Source organism: Nematolebias whitei, chromosome 17 (assembly GCF_014905685.2).
Source record: "Nematolebias whitei isolate Nwh7 chromosome 17, NemWhi1, whole genome shotgun sequence".
Taxonomy (NCBI): domain Eukaryota; kingdom Metazoa; phylum Chordata; class Actinopteri; order Cyprinodontiformes; family Rivulidae; genus Nematolebias; species Nematolebias whitei.
Window position 1 is genome coordinate 10121999 of NC_056514.1, and position 22188 is coordinate 10144186.

A 22188-nucleotide genomic window follows, 5' to 3' on the forward strand; every position below is an offset into this window, starting at 1 on the left:
TGTTTTTTGTTTTTTTGAATATCCAGAGGACCAGATTGAACTTTTTTAGAAAAGAAAAATAAGCAGATGAAATGAGAGTTGAAGAAGTTTGGAGCCAAACCACCTGTGATGCACCTTTGTGACGCAAAGCGAAAGTAGTAACAGAGGCGAACAGTCATCGTGTGAAAAATGAAGCTGGCTTTGTGGCTCAGTGATATAATGAAGTGATTACATATTGTTAGAATTAAACAACAGATTTGTTACAGAGGAAGGCTCCATAATGACATACAGCAACTAGGAATGCGCGATATATACGGTAGAAATGATAGAAATTGAGCCTACGATAGAGATCTGTCTTAGACCGGCTAACTGCAGTAATGCTGTGTCTGAAGTAAATCAGAGTTGTCGGTTTAAGCGTTACTTTTTTTTTAGTTGAAAACTGTGCGCAAGTGGCGTTAAAGTCTTCGAGAGCTAAGTAGCGAAGCTACAAGCTAACTACAGCCGACTTGCCCTAGTGTTGCCATATTCTGACTCATGCGCAAAACGCTGTGTTCCGTCAAAAGTTTTTTGTTTTTTTTTCCATCGAAAGTTAAAGTAAGCGTTGGTCAGCTTTAGAGAAACCTGCTCTCTGATCTGTGAAAATAATGCCGTGTTGTGTGATTTTACTGTGAGACCCTCTGGTCAAAGCCACAGATTCATTTTGTGTCAGTTCTCCATTAAAGCGGAAGGAGTCGCCCACTAGAGGGTTGGAGGGTGAAGTGTTTCAGTGTAAAATGCTGCTCTGTTGCTGTTCATTTCTTAAGTAAGACTGGAAACTGTTAAGAGTTAACAACATATTTTTTTGTTTAAAACATATGGCTAAAACTACATTTGATATCTTTTGCACTGTTCTGCACTACAAGAAAGAAGCCTAATACTTGATTTGTTTATTATTTAAAAACTCTGGACCTAGTAGTGGAATTTTCTTAATTCAAAATATATGATGGCAAAAGGACACCCTATGCTTTTTTTTTTTTAGCAAGTTTTATACCAAAAACGTATTGCGATATATATCGTTATCACCACCCTTCATGATACACATCGTGATATGAATTTTATGCCATATCGCACATTCCTAACAGCAACTTTGTATTGAGTTCAAAAATATTGTTAACCGCAAATAGAATCACTGAGTTAATTCATTATGTTTGGATACAAGACAAGGGAAATGTTCATCACATTTAATGCATTGTGCTCCATGTCAACACAGCTGAATTCTGCTCCGTGCCTCATTCAACCAGACTTGCTTTAATAAGTCAGAATTGAAAGGAAAGGTTTCTCATCTATGGCACATGACGTTCCGTAAGACAAAACAAACACAAAACACAAAAAATAATAGTTTATTTATCACTGTCAGTGGTTTAAAAAATAAAAAGTAAAACAAAAATAATGTTAAAAAATGCTGACTCAGCCTTCACACAATAAATTCTGCTATTGTAAGATGGTATCTAGGAGAGTTATCAAATACTGGTAATCTATGAGGGTCCTTTTTTTTCTTTACTGTTAAGTCGTCTATAAAAAAATTCCATGTTCTTATTGTCTCTCTCTCCTCCCCATCTTTGACAGGCTGAGTATTATCACTTGCTAGCAGAAAAGATTTATAAGATCCAGAAAGAACTGGAGGAAAAAAGAAGAACCCGGATGCAGAGACAGGGTCTGAATCTGGGGCCGACTGGCATGGGTCAGCCCCCAGCTGGACTGCTTCCAAGTGAGTGAATGTGTAGCGTAGGGAAACTGAAACAATCTGTTAATCTTGCTTGCATAATAAAATAATGGATTAATCTAACAAAGTTAATCCAATCCGAAATGTTTGCAATGTTTTCCTTTTTTAGCTTAAGCGTTGAATTCAATCTGCAAATTGTAAGTTAATGACTTTTATGTAAAGTTTTAGATTTGGTCATTTCAGTCTCCAATATAGTATAAAGGTGTTTCACTGTTTGTAAGTTCAAACACAGATTTAATCACTTGGACCTCATTCTTATTCATCTCGTTCAGGAACATTAAAGACATTAATTTGGATTCCCTTTCTCATCTAGTATTACCTCCATTCTGATACCTGAACATCTTCTGACTCCTGATCAACTTACTGCTCAATATAATAATCACTTGACCCATATTCTCAACTCCCTTGCTCCTGTTAAAACGCGATCTGTTACCTTTACTCATTCTACCCCCTGGTTTACTCCTGAACTCCGGTCCATCAAAGCCAAATGTTGTCAACTGGAACCACTCTATAAAAAATCTGGTCTTACCATCCATAAGAACATGTACATCTCTGACATCACATTACAAGATCTTAATCTCGCAAACTAAATATTCATTCTACTCTGGCCTCATTTCCTCCGATAAAGGTAACACCAAGAACCTGTTTTCACTGTTAAACAATACTTTTCATCCCCCTGACTCTCTTCTCTCTCATTTCTATTCAGATGACACCTGTAATTCTCTCATGTTCTTTTTTAATCATAAAATCAGAAAAAGTAATCAGCAACTTTGCCCTGTCTCTCCTCTTCCTCCCTCCTCTGAACCTTCTTCCCTCAGTCAGCCTTTTTCTGTCTTTCAGCTTCCTCCTGCCTCTGAAATAGCTAAACTCATTCTGAAATCCAAGCCCTCTACTTGTTCTCTAGATCCTTTCCCAACAGTACTTGTAAAATCTTACCTTTTTTCACTTCTCCCTATCATTTCTGCCATTATTCACTCTTCTCTTTCTTCAGGAACTGTACCATTTTCAAAACTTCAGTTATCACTCTGATCCTTAAGAAGCCTGGATTGGATCCAAATATTTTCAACAATCTTCGCCCCATTTCTAATCTTCCATTCATCTCTAAAATTCTGGAAAAAAACTGTCGCTTTTCAACTCAACCTCCATTTAACCAAAAATGGTCTATACGAACAGTTCCAGTCTGGTTTCTGCCCAGGTCACGGCACAGAATCTGCTCTCCTTAAAAGCACTAACACTCATCTCATGGCAGCAGATTCTGGTTTACTTTCTCTCCTCATCGTCCTCGATCTTAGTGCGGCGTTTGATAACATCTCCCACAACATACTCCTCCGCAAACTTTCATCCATTGGCATCACCCATACACCATTCGCTTGGTTTCAGTCATATCTCTCTGGCTGCACTCAGTTCATCCAACTTAAGTCATTCAGATCCCACTCCTCCCCCGTCACTTCAGATGTGCCCTAATGCTCTGTCCTTGGGCCCCTTCTTTACATCATCTACCTTCTTCCCTTCTGCAATATCTTCCGTAAATTTAACATGCACTTCCATTGTTTTGCCAACGACACCCAGCTCTTCTTATCCACTGCACCTAATTCTTCACTTCCTCCTTTGTCCCTCACTTCTTGCTTAGCTGAAATTAAATCCTGGTTTACATCCAACTTCCTTAAATTAAACTGTGATAAAACAGAGTTTCTACTCATCGGCTCTAAATCCACCATATCTAAAGTCAACAATTTTTCCCTCACCATTGACAGCTCCATGGGTTCTCCCTCCCCTCACTTTAAGAGTCTGGGTGTCATTCTTGACAGCACTCTCTCTTTTCGCTCTCACATCAATAATATCACCTGGTCTGCATACTTCCACTTTCGAAACATCAACCGTCTCCGTCCATCCCTCTCCCCACACTCTGCTTCCATCCTGGTCTATAGTTTGGTCCAAGTAGGGCGCCCTGTCAACAGAACTGAACCCCAACCCCCCCTCTCCCGGGACGTGAATGAAGTTAGCAGTGCCCGCTTTTCTCCTCTCCATTCTAATTATTTTGTGTTTCCTGAGGTTGTAAAAGGGGTGATTCACAAATTTCAACATTTTCGCAAGTGTACAAAATAGGGGTTGCATGACTTAATATTTTTTAAAGTCGACTTGAACATGATAAAAGTCGACATCGACTAGTTGCTGTGACATCATAGTAACTCAAGACGCTATACCATATTCACAAAAAAACATAATTGTTTACAAAAAAAGGGGCAACAAAACATTGGGAGTGTAAATTGGGGCGGCTGTGGCTGAGTGGTTAGAGCAGTCGTCCTCCAATGCGAGAGTTGGGAGTTCGAATCCACCAGCAGTCACATGTCGAAGTGTCCCTGGGCAAGACACTGAACCACTCATAGCCTCTGTATGTCCCATCGGTGTATGAATGTGATAAAGCTCTGATTAGTCTCTAGAATGATTTGTTCAATTGGCTTTGTAGAGATCTAGTTGAGTGCTGTATGAATGGGTAAATGAGGGCACAGATTGTAGTGTAAAGCGCTTTGAGTATCTTGAAATAAAGAAAGGCGCTATATAAGTACAGTCCATTTACCATTTAAATTTATGCTCCTACCATTTATCATACTGCAAATAAGTCACAAGAAAACCGAAACACTTATGATGGCTAAAGCATTAGCAGTCTTTGTTAGCCGCTAAGGACTGTGTCTTTAGCGATATGATAAGCCACGGCTTTATTAATGTCTCAATTCAAAATATACTTTATTAATCCCAGAGGGAAATTATATGTTGGGTAACTCATCATCCTGGTTTCATTGAGTTGTTATAGATGCTGATGGCTGTGGGCAGGAAGGATCTCTTGTAGCGGTCTGTCCTACAACGGATTTGAAGAAGCCTCTGACTGAAGACACTTTGTTGTTGTATGACAGTCTGATGAAGAGGATGCTGAGGGTCGTCTATAATGTTCTTCATTTTATGAAGAATCCTTCTTTGAACAATCATCTCCAAAGGTTCTAGAGGAGTCCCCAGAACTGAGCCAGCCTTCTTTATGAGCTTGTTGATCTTTTTTAAGTCACTTGCTCTGGTGCTGCTCCCCCAGCAGATGATGGCAGAAGAGATAGCACTCTCTACAACAGACTTATAGAAGATATGCAGCATCTTGCTGCAAACGTTGAAGGACTTCAGCTTCCTCAAGAAGTACAGTCTGCTCTGTCCCTTCTTGTAGATGGCTTCACTGTTGCATTTCCAGTCCAGTCTGTTGTCCAGGTGAACTCCAAGGTATTTATACTTCTCCACCACCTCCACTTCTTCTCCCATGATAAAAATAGGGTTGGATCTGTTCCTGATTCTCCTGAAATCTACAATCATCTCCTTTGTTTTGTTCACATTCAAGATGAGATGATTGTTTCCACACCATGCCACAAAGCGGTCCACCAGTTCCCTGTACTCAGCTTCTTGTCCATCTCTGATACACCCGACTACTGCAGAGTCATCAGAATATTTCTGCAGATGACAGGAGTCTGTTTTGTACTGGAAATCTGAGGTGTACAGAGTGAAAAGGAATGATGAGAGTACAGTGCCCTGTGGTGCTCCTGAGCTACTGACCACCTGGTTAGACACACAACCCTTCAGTCTCACAAACTGTGGTCTGTCCGTCAGGTAGTCTTTGATCCAGGCGATTGTTGAGGCCTCCACCTGAGTCTTCTGGAGTTTCTGACAAAGCAAATCAGGCTGGATTGTGTTAAATGCACTGGAGAAATCAAAGAACATGACTCTCACAGTGCTGTCTGCCTTTTCTAGATGACAGTGAGTTTGCTGAAGCAGGTGTATGATGGCATCTTCAAATCCAAGTCCACGCTGATAAGCAAACTGCAGTGGGTCCTGATATGTGCTTGTTTGTCTAGTCAGGTGGGTCAGCAGAAGTCTCTCTAGGACCTTTATGATGTGGGATGTCAGGGCAACAGGTCTATAGTCATTGAGGACTGATGGGTGCGTTTTCTTTGGCACGGGAACAAGACAGGATGTTTTCCACAACACTGGAACCTTCTCCTGGGTCAGGCTAAGGTTGAAGAGGTGCTGCAGAACCCCACAGAGCTGCTCTGCACAGACCTGCAGGACTTTGGGACTGACACCATCTGGACCTGCAGCCTTATTCCGGTTCAGTCTCTCCAGCTGCTTCCTCACCTGACTTCTGGAGACGCAGAGGGGGGAGGCAAAGGAGGTATCACCAATATGAAGAAGGGTCCATGACTGAGGTGGTAGATACAATATTTGAGGTGTGATAGGACAGCCTTGGGTCAATGGAGGGTGGTATGTATGTTTGGCTGTGGGCAAGAGAGGAGGATGCTGAGCTTGTTCCTGAACTGAACCTATTGAAGAATGTGTTCAGTTCATTGGCTGTCCAGGCTTCCATCCTTCTGATCCTCCTTCTGCTTGAAGCCTGTGATCTGTTTCATCCCTGACCACACCTCTCTGATATTGTTCTGTTGGAGCTTGCTCTCCAGCTTCTTCTTGTACACCTCCTTGCTGTTTCTTATCTTGACTTTAAGTTGCTTCTGTGTGCTCTTCAATAATTCCCTGTCTCCCTCCCTGAAGGCTCTTTTTTTCTGGTTTAGCAGTTCCTTCAGGTCAGTGGTAATCCAGGGTTTGTTATTGGGGAAGCATCTCACTGTTCTGGTGGGGATGGTGTTGTTTACACAGAAGTTTATATAGTCAGTCACACACTCAGTCATGGCATTGATGTCCTCTCCATGTGGCTGGCACAGTACATCCCAGTCTGTAGCGTCAAAACAACCCCGCAGGGCTTCTTCAGCTTCCGTTGACCATTTTCTCACTATTCTCTTTATTGCAGGTTGCCTCTGAACAAGGGGTTTATATTTTGAGCAGAGATACACAAGATTGTGATCTGATCAACACCTCTTACTGTTTCTGTCATAAGGCACTACATGGCTAAATGAGTTCTGACCCATGGTTTGTTTCAGGGAAGGAGGCTGAACTCTGTCGGACCTGCAGCTGCAGTTTGACACATGATTCATACTCCACTTATAGCACTGTTTTAAATGGTGAAAAAGATTTGTAGTGCCAACCTTTTGTCAGGACATGTTTTCAGCACTGTCTACAGAAATCACATTTTTGCCTGTCATCTGACAATTTAAATCCAAACCATCTCAGAAAGAACAGCCATTGTTTTCCTTTTTGTTCAGCAGCTAGGCTGCTCTTCATATGTCCCGTGTTTACTTGTTGTACTAAACGTCTCCCGCCCACGTGGAGAAGCGGGAAGCAAGGGGTGCTCGTGCGGGTGAGTGGCTGGGTTTGTATTCAGTGAGGGAGAAGGAGGTAGTGTGTTCAAGACCACCTAACCCAAGACCAAGTCAAGACCAGAGTGTACCGAGACAAGACCAAGACTATTAAGGTTATTATTAGGCAACGTTGGCAGCAGTCCCCCGCTGCTCATTCCCTCCTCGAGAGTGTAGTGTCGGTAGAGGGGGGCTGAGCGTATGCCCCCCCCCCCCCTTGTTTCACATCGACGACCACACCGCTCCCAGCCGCGGGCGCCCTCCTCTGGAGTTTGCCCGGCTTAATCCAGGAGGCGGCTGACATGAAGGGACCTTTTTCCGTCCCTCGCCTCCCCCGCCAGTTCTGATGATCCAGCGGGAAGGTTTCTGGGCTCCACTCTGGCTCGCCAACCTGATCTCATCTGGCCTCGGTTTCCCAGCGGTGACGTCCTACTGGGACGAGGCTGCAGCCGGTCCTGGTAGAATAGGGTGCCGGTTCCCACATCCGCGCCCATCACCATAGTGGAGGGGTTTTCAGGCAGGTCTCCGGATAGCATAACCAGACACTGACATCGCTCTCCAACCGAGCTCACAAGCGTGCGTTTCCAGGCGGCCGCAGCGAACAGCACGTTACGCCGTTTGCGTACAATGTTCATAGGCGAGAGGAGACGTACTTTCTCTCTGCAGGGCAGCTGACGTCATCCTCAACAGGTACGCCTCTTTGCTGTCTGCCGGTCTCGCATCGCATCCGGAGGACGAGGTTTCCCAGAGGTTCACCTGGCCCGTCATTCCACCTCCCTCTCTTGGAGGAACTCCAGAATGCTTTTTGTTGGAGGGCCCTCATCAACGAGAGATCACTTTCAAGATGTTCCACGGCTGCACAACACCTCCCAGCTCTGTTACGCCAGCCCCGCCCGTCAGACATCCCCAGCATCCGGAAGTTCATTTTTTCCCGGAGATCGCCAACAGGGGGCGCCCTAGGACAACAAATCAAAGAGCTCAGGGGAAGATGACTGTATGACGGTTTGTTGGATGTGTGTGAAGATGACACGAATGTGGGAATAAAAGATCATTTTATGATGAAGTGTCTTTTTAGCCAGTCTGTCGGCTCGGATGACCTGACAGTGGCTCCGTCGCGCCCCCCCACACACACACACGAATGAGCCGGTGGCCTTTTTTAAGACTGTTTCAATTACCGTCGCTCCAAACAAGGCGAGACGCCCGCATGACACAATAGTCATAAGTGAATGTGGCCCGCACATCGAGTTTCAGTGGAATAATTCGTTTTTTCAGCCCAAGCTGCACACCCCTCACGAAGCGGTGCCAATGCGCGCTCCCGCGGCGCAAGCAGCCTTCACCTATACGGCGCTGCGTTATGAAGGCGCGCACGCAGTTTTCAGCACTCACCGCTCACGTCAACATAAACGTGAGATCGCTGTACGAGCCCAGTAACGTATCTCTCTCTCGGCAGGAGCGACACGCGTTTCACCGCAGTGGTGTCAACGCGTGCTCCCGCGGCGTCAACCGTTTTCACACGTCTCTCCTCAACACACACCGTTCCACATAGACATGAATGTGGACCCACAGTCGAGCGCACCACGCAAACGCGCTCATAGCCGAGCTTCGCCTGTGGGTCACGCAGAACCCACTCCCGTGGCTCATGACAGCGGTTGAGGCGGTGGATTGACTGACATCCGTTCAAACATGATGCACCACCTAAACGCGCGCCCACCCCACGGACATTACGCGGAGTGGCTGCGAGCTTTTTCGCCAAGCATAGATGGCCAAAGCTGATAGCAGGGGTTACGTGTTGCAACTTGCAGCCTGACCCCCTTCGCTCGGAGGAGTTTTAGAGACGGTCCTGTCATCACCAGACCAGGTCTCATCCCTCAAGGCAGAAGTCCAGGGGTTTCCCGGCGGAGAAGGAAACACAGATTGTTACTCACGTTACTTCCTGGTTCCAAACGGACTGGAGGAACGAGATCGATGTGGACCTGTCAGTTTTTCAACAAGGCGATCGTGGGCAGACTGCTTCACATGTCGGCTCAGGCTCACATGTTGACGTCACACCTGCCAATTCTGGGCTTCGCCATAAAATTTGAAAAGTTCGATCCTCCCGGCCCAGACGATTGTTATCTGGGTGGGAGTGGGGTCAAACTTGTTTATTCGTTTATCAACAGACGAGAATTGACTCTCTAAGAGCCCAGCTCTGCCACGTAAAACCAGGCAGAGTAATAACAGATATTTTCCATCATAAAGCTGTTAAACATGATGTTGTCAACGCATGGATCTGGTGAGGCAAGAAAGAGGCAGGCGATCACTGTTCCGCCCTCCGTGAGAGCAGACCTCCGATACAGGGAAAACCCCTGGTTTTTGTCAGAGGGAGCCCCCGTCAGCAGACCTACGTCACACGTGTCAGTCCTCACAGATGCACCGGTGTCAGGTTGAGGGGTGACATACCTATCTTGAGCTGTAGGGGCGCTGTGGCTTTCTCACAACAGCTCATAAAAACGTTTTGGATGTTTGCACGGTTCTGAATGTGATTTAACACTTTGTTCCTGTGCTACAGAATCAGCGCAGCCCAAATGTTACACATTGCGAGGAAAGTATTTTGTTGAGCACACCAAAATCTGCTCTCCATCAGAGCAATGTACATCCCAGGTGTTCTGTACAAGAGGCAGATGTGATGTCCAGGGGCGGTCCGCGTCACGGGGAGTGGAACCTCCACCTCGGTCTGATGGCCCAGACGTGGCAGGAATTTGGCAAAGCGGCTATGGACCTGTTTGTGACACGAGGAAACGCTCAGTGTCAACTATGGGCTTCACTGAGCCCACGAGACGAACCACCGCTGGGGGATGGACATGTTTGCTCATAACCCATGGCCCAAAACGATTTTACATGTTCCCCCACCGCCTCTGATATTACGGTTTTTTGAACCGAATTCAGGAGGAGGGATTGACAGCTCTCCTGGTGGCTCCCGAGCGCGTGAACGCACCAGGGTTCCAGTTCTACGACGCCTGTTATCGGGGCGCCTGTGGAAACTGTCGTGGAGATAGGATGCTCTCCTCAAGGCAGGAGGAGCGATCAGGAATTACCCAGAAATAGGTCAGCACCTGTGGGTCTGGCCGCTGAGCGGAGTCGCTTAAAGAGGATGGGTCTCCCGCAAGATGTAGAGGCCACCCCATGTCTTCTAGGCGACATGCTGTCCTCTCTGCAGCAGCTGATGGACGGAAATTTGGCGTTCAGCACGATTAAAACTTATGCTGCAGTCATCTCTTCCTGTCACAAAGGAACAGCTTTTAATCACCCGCTGATGAAGCGTTTTGTAAAAGGTGTACAGAGAAAGGTGTAGAGGCCACCTCATGTCCACTAGGTGGCGTGCTGTCCTTTTTTGGCAGCAGCTGAGGGACAGAAATTTGGCGTTCAACACGATTAAACGTATGCTGCAGCCATCTCTTCTGGTCACAAAGTTTTCGGTGACAGAACAGCCTTCAATCATACTCTGATGGAACGTTTTGTAAAAGGTGTATAGAGGAGGTGTAGAGGCCACCTCATGTCCACTAGGCGACGTGCTGTCTTTTCTGCAGCAGCTGATGGACAGAAATCTGGCGTTAAGCACGATTAAACGTACGCTGCAGCCATCTCTTCCTGTCACAAAGGTTTTCGGGGACAGAACAACTTTTAATCATCCGCTGATGAAGCCTTTTTTTAAAGGTGTACAGAGAAAGGTGTAGAGGCCACTTCATGTCCTCTAGGCAGCGTGCTATCTTTTCTGCAGCAGCTGATGGACAGAAATCTGGCATTCAGCACGATTAAACGTACGCTGCAGCCATCTCTTTTTGTCACGAAGTTTCGGGGACAGAACAGCTTTTAATCATCCGCTGATGAAACGTTTTTTAAAAGGTGTACAGAGACGCAGGCCTGTTTCACGCCCACTTGCTCCACAGTGGGATTTTACGCTGGTCTTGCGAGCCCTGATCTAAGCTCTAGCTGAGCTACTGAATCAGGTTCCAACTAAATTCTTGTCTCTTAAAACAGCCCTGCTGCTGGCTTTAACTTCCGCTAAGAGGGTGAGAGAAATATCGGCCCTCTCTGTCGCTCCATCATGTCTTAGAATTCAGGCTGATGGCAGCTCAGCTGATCTAAGACCGAATCCAGTTTTATGCCTAAAACATCACGAGCTCTTTAAATTAAGAGTGATATCGTTGGAGGGGTTTCTCCCCCCCCACACACACACACACAATCGGAAGAAGAAGCATCTTTCCATCTTCTCTGTCCTGTGCAAGCGTTGACGTGTTACATAGCGCGCGCAGCTGCAATACGTCAAACTCAACATTTGTTTGTGCATTATAGAGATGCATCTGCAGGTCGTCCATTACCCACCCACGCCTGTCACACTGTTTGTGTGAGGCCATTTCTGAAGCCTTCAGAGCATCGGATTTAGAGCCTCCTGACAACCTCAGGTCACACTCGACCAGAGGTATCGCATCTTCGACTGCTTTGCATAATGGTATGACAATGCTGGATATTCGCACTGTGGCTGCGTGGTCAACACCCTGCTCATTTATTCGCTTTTATCTACGTGATGTGACCGCTCGTTCCATGACACATTCTGTCCATAGTGTTTTAACAGAATGAATATTATTGTTTCGTGGAACCCCGTTTAACTCACATCTGTCTGTATGCATTACAGTATGAGATGTTATCAGTCACAAGTTGTGACTGTTATTTTGGTTCTATTGTCATTAATCAGTTCATGACTATCATTACTAATTAGTTCATTTGATTAATAATCAATTCTCTTGTTATTATTAATCTGTTCATACTGTTCGGCCGTGAAACGGTTTGTTCATGGCTGCTTTTCAGCTCTTCTCCCCTCCGTTCAAACTTTTCCGTGGCGTTCATGCATTCAGAACGCATAAATACACAGCATGCGTCTGTGCATGGTACACATAATTACGCAACGCGTAATTACGCACATGGGAGCTGAGTGACAAGACGTTTTTTGAGCAAGCTTCCTTTTAATACGGTGTTCGAATGGACCCAGTGAGGTGAGGACCACATCTGCTTCGCTCTTAACCCATCAGCGACAGCCTTAAAGGGCGAAGCCTATATGAAATAGAACGTTGGTTACATACTATAACCCCAGATTCTATGAATATAGGCGTAGCCCTTTAAGCGTCGTGCCTCACTGGCTCCTAAGTGGCTGAAGAAAAAGCTATTTGGGAGCCGATTACCCGCTCTTAATGTAATTTATACGGACCGGGTGGGGCCCACACAGCAGGTGGGCGTGGACTAAATTTTTCAGTGTAATGCTTCGCATAACGGGATAAAACCCGTCAGCGACAGCCTTAAAGGGCTATGCCTATACTCATAGAATCTGGGGTTACAGTACGTAACCAACATCATATGCAAAGTCTTAAAAACTGTAGTGACAAAACTCTCTTCATAAATCCAAACTCAAGACCATGAATAACTATATAGTTGCACAGTGGTTTCAATAAAGTAGTAGATATACACCTAAAAAGTTACAAACAAACCGGATTCCAAAAAACTTGGGACACTAAACAAATTGTGAATAAAAACTGAATGCAATGATGTGGAGATGGCAAATGTCAATATTTTATTTGTAATATAACATAGATGACAGATCAAAAGTTTAATCTGAGTAAATGTAACATTTTAAAGGAAAAATATGTTGATTCAAAATTTCACAGTGTCAACAAATCCCCACAAAGTTGGTACAAGTAGCAATAAGTGGCTGGAAAAAGGAAATTGTTCATATAACGAACAGCTGGAAGACCAATTAACACTAATTAGGTCAATTGACAACATGATTGGGTATAAAAAGAGCTTCTCAGAGTGTCGGTGTCTCTCAGAAGCCAAGATGGTAAGAAGATCACCAATTCCACCATTGTTGCGCAGAAAGATAGTGCAGCAATACCAGAATAGTGTTACCCAGCATAAAATAGCAAAGACTTTTAAGTTATCATCATCAACCATGCATAACATCATCAAAAGATTCAGAGAATCTGGAACAATCGCTGTGCGTAAGGGTCAAGGCTGTAAAACTCTACTGGATGCTCGTGATCTCCGGGCCCTTAAACGTCACTGCACCTCAAACAGGAATGCCACTGTCAAGGAAATAACAGAATGGGCTCAGGAATACTTCCAGAAAGCATTGTCAGTGAACACAATCCACCGTGCCATCCGCCGTTGCCAGCTGAAACTCTACATTGCAATAAGGAAGCCATTTCTAAGCAAGCTCAGACGTTTGCTCTGGGCCAGGGGTCATTTAAAATGGAGTGTGGCAAAATGGAAGACTGTTCTGTGGTCAGATGAGTCACGATTTGAAGTTCTTTACTGGGACACCATGTCATCCGGACCAGAGAGGACAAGGATAGCCCAAGTGTTTATCAACGCTCCGTTCAGAAGCCTGCATCACTGACGGTATGGGGTTGCATGAGCGCTTGTGGCATGGGCAGCTTGCATGTCTGGAAAGGCACCATTAATGCAGAGAACTATGTTCAGGTTCTAGAACAACATATGCTCCCATCTAGATGTCATCTCTTTCAGGGAAGACCCTGCATTTTTCAACACGATAATGCCAGACCACATTCTGCAGCAATCACAACATCATGGCTACGTAGGAGAAGGATCCGGGTACTGAAATGGCCAGCCTGCAGTCCAGATCTTTCACCTATAGAGAACATTTGGTGCATCATAAAGAGGAAGGTGCGACAAAGAAGGCCCAAGACAATTGAACAGTTAGAGGCCTGTATTAGACATGAATAGGCCCTTTTCACAATGACGTCAGACAACTTCCTTTTTGACTCGATGCTGTGGATCATTACTTCCGGGTCTATTCTCCCTCGGGAGACTTCTCTGGAAACTTAACGGAATTTCATTCCTTCAACCTTTATTTACAGAGGTTATATTACAAGATATAGTGCAAGGTAAGGTTAATAAAAACAGTATTTATAAATTGGAACTTAAAAGTAGCTCTCTAAAAGGAATTTGCCTATTCAACCTTTATTTAGACAGGTAAATCCCATTGAGCCCCGAGGACTCATTTACAAGAGAGACCTGATTTCAACAAAGAAAGATGACAACAATGGACAACAGTAACAACAATAAACAATTATAAAAAGTCATACTGCAGGTTTTTTTTTGGTTTTTTTTTTACAAATAGGATGGCTAAAAAGAAAAGGTAACAACAACAAAAAAAAAAACCAGCTAGATTCTAAGGCGAATGTAGAAAACTAAAAACAGGAACATGTCTGCATTGGTCCCTGCCAGGAGACCAACAGATTCTTAAAGCCACTTAGAGAGGTCAAGGTCAAGAGCTTCGAATCTTTTTGTAAGATTTTCCAGGAAACAGGAGCAGAGTAGGAGAAGGCCCTTTTGCCTAGTTCAGTCCTCATTGAGGGAACTTTGCAGGTAATAATGTCCTGAGAGTGCACTCCGTAGCTGCACTCACGCAGAGACATGTAGGAGGAGATGTATTAAGGCAGCAGACCAAGAAGTGAAGGCAGCAGACCAAGAAGTGAATCTATATCCATACATAGCAACCTATTAGTCATTCTCATAAGTTGAGACATTATATTACTTAAGTCTCCACTCTCTGCCCATAAGGTGAGCTCTCTCAGCCAAACGAGGAAGCATCACCTTGGCGCTTAGCTTTAATGTCAGGAGCTGTATGCAGCTAACATTAACTAATGTCAGTGTAACTTAATATTAGCTACACAGCTTTTTGTGGCATGTCTCGTTATTGTTTATCATAAGCAAAAATTAAACTAGCCGGACCCGCTAACGTTGCTAACATCTCCATCTGCCTTTATCGACCAAACTCTACAGACCTGTTTGGTTCCGTGTGGAAACTTTGGATGTTCTCTCTCTGCCGACCTGGTTCTGGAGGGCAGTCTGGGAGGTAGCTGCTGCGGTCGACATTATTACCATCAAGTTGCAAGCGGGACATGCTAACAACAAGGTCCGCTAGTGCTGCTAACAAGACCACGCTGATAAAACGTTCTGCTGTCTGTATTCTTGGAACAGAGGCGGATTGCTAACGTTAACTAGCTAGCTTTACTATCATCACTTATAGCTTATCATTCTTTGTGCTTCCGTTCCAGGTGTTGATAAGTTGGACATAGTCCGACCATCTTTGATAGTGAAGCACTGCAGAACTTACTGTGTTACCTGTGTGCTTTTTTTCTCAATGTTGCTTGACAAATATATTCTTTCTGATTTAAATAGACAAATTTTATAACTGATGATTTGGCAGACATCTTCTCCCCCGCTCCCAGAAAATTTCTTCTCACTGGAGTGACAAGTTTTGCCAGATAGTTGTTTTCCAGCCCAAAAATCTGTTAAAAACCACTATATCACACAAAAATCTGCCCAGTCAATATATTGTTACAGTATATTTACTGTTTGAACATGAACGAACATCAGTATAAGCCAAGGTAATTTAACAATATGTGGCAAAATGCAACAGTCCAACAAAAATCTTCTCAGAGTTCCCAGCAAAATCGGAATGAAAACATCCCAGTTGGCAGTAAACTGCCCAAACTGGCAACACGAGGACGCACATGAGGTAAAGGGGTGGGCGCTGCGTGACAGCAGTAGCAAAAATGTATTAGCAATGAGTCACGTTATCGCTCGGATTTGAATCGATGCGTTTTGCATCCAATTAAAGCAAGAATGTTGAAAAATAAACTGGACAATATTCTGGCAATTTAGTGATGGTCTTGAATGGTTTTGAAATAAAATCCCAAATTCTCATTGTCCTAGACCGAGACAAGACTGAGAACGAATGTGGCCTAGTCCGAGACAAGACCGAGACTATCAAAAAGTGGTCTCAAGACCGGTCTCAAGACCAAGACCGGTCTCGAGTACTAAAACACTAGAAGGAGGGAATGTGTGAAGTTGGAGCAGATGGGAGAAAAAGAACTACACGGATTTTCAAGTCTAATAATACTCGATGGTTGCAATAGAGCCATTTTAATTGTCGTAAATTGAAAAACTCTCGATACTTTGAGCATATTGGATAAATCGCCTAGCCCTACCTCTACCTAGTGTTTGGTTTGTACATTTATATATATTATATGACATTTTATATGACATTACTTATCACTTCTTGATAGTTGAAAGTTCATTTGGTGCTTCATGAACTGTTTTACTACGAGACAAACACACAGACTGTATAAACAGTAAGACTTTTTTCTCCAGCACGTTTGGTTTCTCATTAAAACATGTAAAGCGGTGTGACCAAAAAAAATGTTAAGGGTTTTGACATTGACTTTTGAATACTCTGATAAACTCTGAAACTGAAAATCGTCCTATTTATGTGTACATCCATCTCTTTTTCCTTGTGCAACAATATAACTGGTGGATTGTTGTTTTAGATGGTCCACTCCCTGATCCATCCACGGTGCGGCCGCCTGGAGCTAATCAGATGGTAAACAGGATGCAGGGCCCAGGTAAAGAACCCATCGCATTATTTGACCTCTGGTTTTTGTCCTCAGTCTGATTGTTAACCCTGTAAGTCTCAAGTGTTTTTTAGAAGAAGAAAACATTTCATCCCTCCTTCAACTCAACAAAACTAAAATGAAGTTATAGATAAATTTATTTTATCAGTGTTTGTGGCTTAATGTTTTATTCCCCCCACTGATGTTTCTTAAAGTAATTGTTATATTTTCTTATCAAAAACTCAAGTGGCTTACATGAATGGATAGTTAGGTTTCCAGCAATATTGTCCCCCCCACCCCTTTAGTCTGTATTTACACGCCAACTTTAGTAAGGAAGTAAGTGCTATATGTTCCCATACAATGGTGAAATTAGTTCTCTGTTCTCTGGTCGATCACAAAACGAGTCCAATTGTCTTAGTTAACGTCTTAGTTCTGCTTGCAATTCTATTTAAGCCAAAGATTAAAATTAAAAAACAAAACAAACAACTCTGTTTTGTGTCTGATAATTGTTTGTGGATGTTGTTAGGGATGAACCAGTTCAATCAGATGGGGATGCAGTCTATGGCTCAGAGGTCCACGCCTCCTCTCCCTATGGGTGCACCTTCCAACCAGGTAAGTACCAAATTTACATAAGTTCCAATGTTAAACCTCTAACGTGATCTCACTTATTAGCTCTTTTGTTCTCCACAACATGAAAAGTGTGAAAAGCCAGTGTTAACTAAGCACCAACCTTTAGCTGGGCAAAGAACTGTTGGAGATGGGCTCATGGAAACCAACAATCAAAGAAAATGTTATATGCACCATGTTTTAAAATCTAGTTAGTTTCACTTTGGTCTGCCTAATTTAAGATAAACTTTCTTTGCTAAACCTGAAGTCAACAAACCTGCATTTCCTGAGAAACGAATCAAACTTTTTGTCATTAGAACTTACCATACCGAACTGGGAATAATGGATGTCTGGAGGGAGCTAAATCCATCAGGCAGAAATTACACATACTTCTCACCACCTCACTCAGTTTATTCAAGAATCGACTATTTCTTTATGTATGATAAGGATCGATACAGAGTGGAAAATTGTGACATGGGAGTAAGGGATGTATCAGATCATAGTCCAGTATATATCACCCTGGAAGTGTCAACAGAAACAAAAACAACAATGTGGAGACTAAATGCAGGCTTATTACAGGGGAATATGAAGGAAGAACTTGTGAAAGAAATTGATATATATGTAAAGGAAAATAATAATGGGGCGGTATCCCCAGCTACGCTGTGGGATGCATGCAAAGCAGTACTTCGTGGGAAGCTAATTGCCAAATCAGCATATTTAAAAAGGCAAAAGCAGGGTAAACTTAGAGAATTACAATTGGAATTAAAAGACTTGGAGGAACAACACAAAAACTTCTCTCTGGATGAAAAAAGATCTCAAGAAATTAAAAGAATACAAACGGAGATAAACTGCATTTTGGAAGATGAAATAAAAAAAAACCTTCTGTACACAAAACAAAGGTATTACGAAGGAGGAGGTAAATCAGCTAAATTACTAGCTTATAGAATGAAAAAGCAAGTGGCAAATAATAATATTTTCAAAATTAGGGACTCCTCTAACTTGATCAAATATAAGACAGAAGAGATTCAGAATTGTTTTGAAAACTATTATAAAAAATTATATTCACAAGCAGAAATTAATAATTATAATCAAATACAGACATTATTGGAATCTCTGAAGTTACCAAGAATAACGGAAGATCAAAATCGTATATTAACAAAGGAGATTACAGAAGAAGAAATAGACTCAGAAATTTCAAGATTGAAAACCAACAAGGCTCCGGGGACAGATGGTTACCCGTCGGAATTTTATAAATTGCTAAGAAAACCGTTGATCCCCTTGCTAAAAAATACGTTTAATTGGGTCTTAAAAGAGGGAGAGACACCAAGGTCATGGAGGGAAGCTTTTGTTGCGGTTATTCCAAAGGAAGGAAAAGATCAATTAGACTGTGCCAACTATAGACCAGTTAGCGTCCTAAATTTAGACTATAGAATATTTACAGCAATTATGGCTAGACGACTAGAGGTAATTCTGCCGGACATAATTGATTTAGACCAAACAGGATTTATAAAGAAAAGACAGACAAAGGATAATATTAGGCGCACATTGCTGGTAATGCAAAAGATTATTAAAACAAGAACAGAAGCGGTAATATTGGGATTAGACGCAGAAAAAGCTTTTGACTCGGTCAGGTGGGACTTCCTATATAAGGTGGTAGAACAATTTGGTTTTAACAAAACATTTATCAAAATTATTCAAGCACTATATTACCAACCCACAGCTAGGGTCAAAATTAATGGGAGCCTTTCAGAAACATTTAGATTACATCGAGGATGCCGCCAAGGCTGCTCAATTAGCCCACTGCTGTTTGCAATATATTTAGAACCTTTAAGCCAATGGATAAAACAAAACGGAAATATAAAGGGTATATGTATGGACGGAGGGGAACAAAAGATAGCATTATTTGCAGATGATGTTTTAATTTACCTATCTCAACCAGGCACGTCACTTCCAGCACTAATTAGTATAATGGATGAATTTGGGCTGATGTCAGGTTACAAATTAAACACAAAAAAGACCCAGGTTCTTTCTTTCAACCATTCACCTGACCAATTCATTAAAAACACATTTAGTTGGGATTGGCAGTCAAATTCTCTGAAATACCTCGAGTGTTTCTGTCCCATGACTTATCTGAACTAAAATCTTTAAACTTTAGCCCCTTGGTGTCGAGAATAAAGTCAGATATGGGAAGGTGGAGTCTAATCCCCTTTACAAGCTTAGTGTCAAGAGTAGAAATGATTAAAACAAATGTGTTGCCAAGGTTACTGTATTTATTTACATCTCTCCCAGTTGAGGTGACGGATAAAGAATTTGCAGAATGGGATAAAATTATATCGAGATTCATTTGGCAAGGAAGGAAACCACGGGTCAGATTCAGAACCTTGCAGTTATCGAAGGATAAGGGGGGGCTAGCCTTACCCTGTCTGAAGAGCTACTATATTGCAGCACAGTTGAGTACTCTACTGAACATATTATATTCTGCAAAATGGAAAGATATAGAATGCGCCATGTCACCCAAGATGCCTCTACAAGCCATAATAAATGATAACAAATTGAGAAAACACCTCAGGAAGGAATCAAATCCATGGCTAGGATTATCTCTTGACATATGGAATAAAATTATCGTTAAATATGGGTTGACAGAGCAGGGTAGAGTACTAAGGTGGATAGCTCATGACTCAGATTTTAAACCTAATGTAACAGACAAAACATTTAGTAAATGGGAAAAGGGTCCAAAGATAATCTGGGAGATGGTTAAGAAAAATACTATACAAAGCTTTGAAGAAATAAAGAACAAATATGAATTAAACAACAAGGATTTCTACAGGTACTTACAATTGAGGCATTATACGGAGGAACTACTAAGAAGGGCAAATTTAATTGAGATTCAATCTGGTATAATTAAGATGTTTATTTCAGCATATGAATCAAATTTGGGAAAGAAAATAATTTCAAAACTGTATACAGAATTGGAAAATTTGAAGAAGAGTGATACAATATACATAAAAGCAAGATGGGAAAAAGATGCTAATTGTGGGCTCTCACAGGAGAACTGGGAGGAGATATGTGGGGAACAGTGGAAAACATCTTGTTCCCTTTCGTGGAGAGAGTTTGGATGGAAGAATATTGTAAGATATTTTAGTACACCAGCACAAAGAAAATATCAAGATACGAGATGCTGGAGGCAATGTGGAAAAGATAGAGCAGGGCACTACCATGTATTTTGGGATTGTGCCTTCATGGTACCCTATTGGCGGGATGTAAAGACTTGTATGGATAAGGTACTGGGGGTGAATATTCCACTTACATTTGAGGATCTGTACATGGGAAGAGGGATGGAAAGGATCACAAGAGCAGGCGATAGATATATGTATAGGGTTATGTTGGTAGCAAGCAAAAAAGCCATTACTAGGAAATGGCTGAAGGCAGAAGCTCCCAAGAGGGAAGATTGGGTTGACATAATGCATAATATTTATATTATGGAAAGGCTGACTTTTTCCATCAGATTAGAATCTGGAAAATTTAGGAATTATTGGGAAAATTGGCGGGGTTTTGTTTCATCCTGGAGATCAGACTTTATCGTTTAATAGTGTGGTTACAGGAACCCTTAGAGCTACAGGCTGCAAATAGTTTACGTACAGTTTTGTTCTATTTTATTTTTTTTCCTCTTCTTTTTTTTTTTTTTTTTTTTTTTTGTTTGTTTTGTTTTGTTGTTGTTGTTAAAAAGGAAATGATTGGATATTATCTAGATTAGCAAAGTTGTTATGTCTGAGGCAGTTACAGATGTTATGTGCAGACTTTCTTGGTTTGATATGTATGGAACATCTGGAAAAAGAAAAATTTGTCTGTATGTACACTTGTATGGAAAAATTATCAATAAAAATGTGCAAATTTAAAAAAAAAAAAAAAAGAACTTACCATACCATACCATACCATTATATTTATAGAGCACTTAAAACAGCGACAAGGCCAACCAAAGTGCTGTACAGACAGAACAACAGGTAACACACAAAGCAATATACAAAATGAAGTAAATCAGAATATAGTCATAAAAACGATGCAGATAATGACGACAAACCAGTGTGGAGCATACAGGTTCAAAACACAGATCATCTGGTGTTGAAAGCTACCGAATAGTAGTGGTTTTTTAAACGGGACTTGAAAACCGAGAGGGAGGGGGCCTGTCTGACAAGCAGAGGTAACTCATTCCAGAGTCTTGGTCCTGCTACAGAAAAGGCCCCGTCACCTCTGCGCTTAAGACGAGTTCCTGGAACTGTGAGGAGCAACTGGTCTGCTGACCTCAGGGAACGTGGTGGGACATACGGTTGTAGCAGATCAGAGAGATGGTGGGCTGGGGGGATGAAACTGTTCAGTGATTTGTAGACATACATGAGTATTTTGAACTGGATTCGAAAGTGAACAGGTAACCAGTGCAGTGAGGCCAAAACTGGTGTAATGGGCTCTCTTTTGCCTTAACTTAACATGTCCGAGTCAAACATGTCCCCACGGAGACGGAAGAAAAGGAAAAGGTACAGAAACTCATCCAAAGAGCTCTAGTGGATATCCTAACTGGGCTTTAGTCAATTGGGCATGGAAATCTAAAAAACCGAACAGGGGGAAGAACAAACACCAATACTCCTCCCATTTGTTGCTGGAATATCTGAAAAACTCAGATGGATTTTCTCTAAACAACATTGCAGTACATTTCAAACCCAACAGGACTCTCGGACAGAAGCTGGTCCATCCTGAGGACGGAACCCCCAAACCAGGTGCTGTGGCGTCCTCAGTTCAATGCAGTGAGGATTGTTCACACCTCTATTGGAGAACCTGAACAAACACTCCACAGACGCATGGCTCAACACTGGAGAGCAGCTCTTCAGGACAAGACTCTGCTCTGAGGACCAAAATGTCCATAATTTAGACAGAGAAGACGGATGGTTTGAGAGGGGGGTGAAGGAAGCCATTTACGTCAAATGAGAAAAACCACCTTTAAACAGGAGGTCTCAGGCACAGTTTACACATCTCTGCAAACTTTAGAATTGTCCTTGTTGATTGTAAAAAAAAAAAAAAAAAAAAATATATATATATATATATATATATATATATATATATA

The 22188-nt window shown here is 42.6% G+C and overlaps 1 protein-coding gene across 1 annotated transcript in view; it reads left to right on the top strand.

Moving 5' to 3' along the window:
• Positions 1–22188, top strand: part of LOC119423384 (histone acetyltransferase p300) — a 212564-nt gene that overhangs the window by 134726 nt on the left and 55650 nt on the right. Inside the window, exons 10-12 of the mRNA XM_037690769.1 lie at positions 1585–1726; positions 16407–16481; positions 16996–17081. Of these exons, the coding sequence (XP_037546697.1) occupies positions 1585–1726; positions 16407–16481; positions 16996–17081 (303 nt within the window). The remainder of the gene's footprint in view (positions 1–1584; positions 1727–16406; positions 16482–16995; positions 17082–22188) is intronic.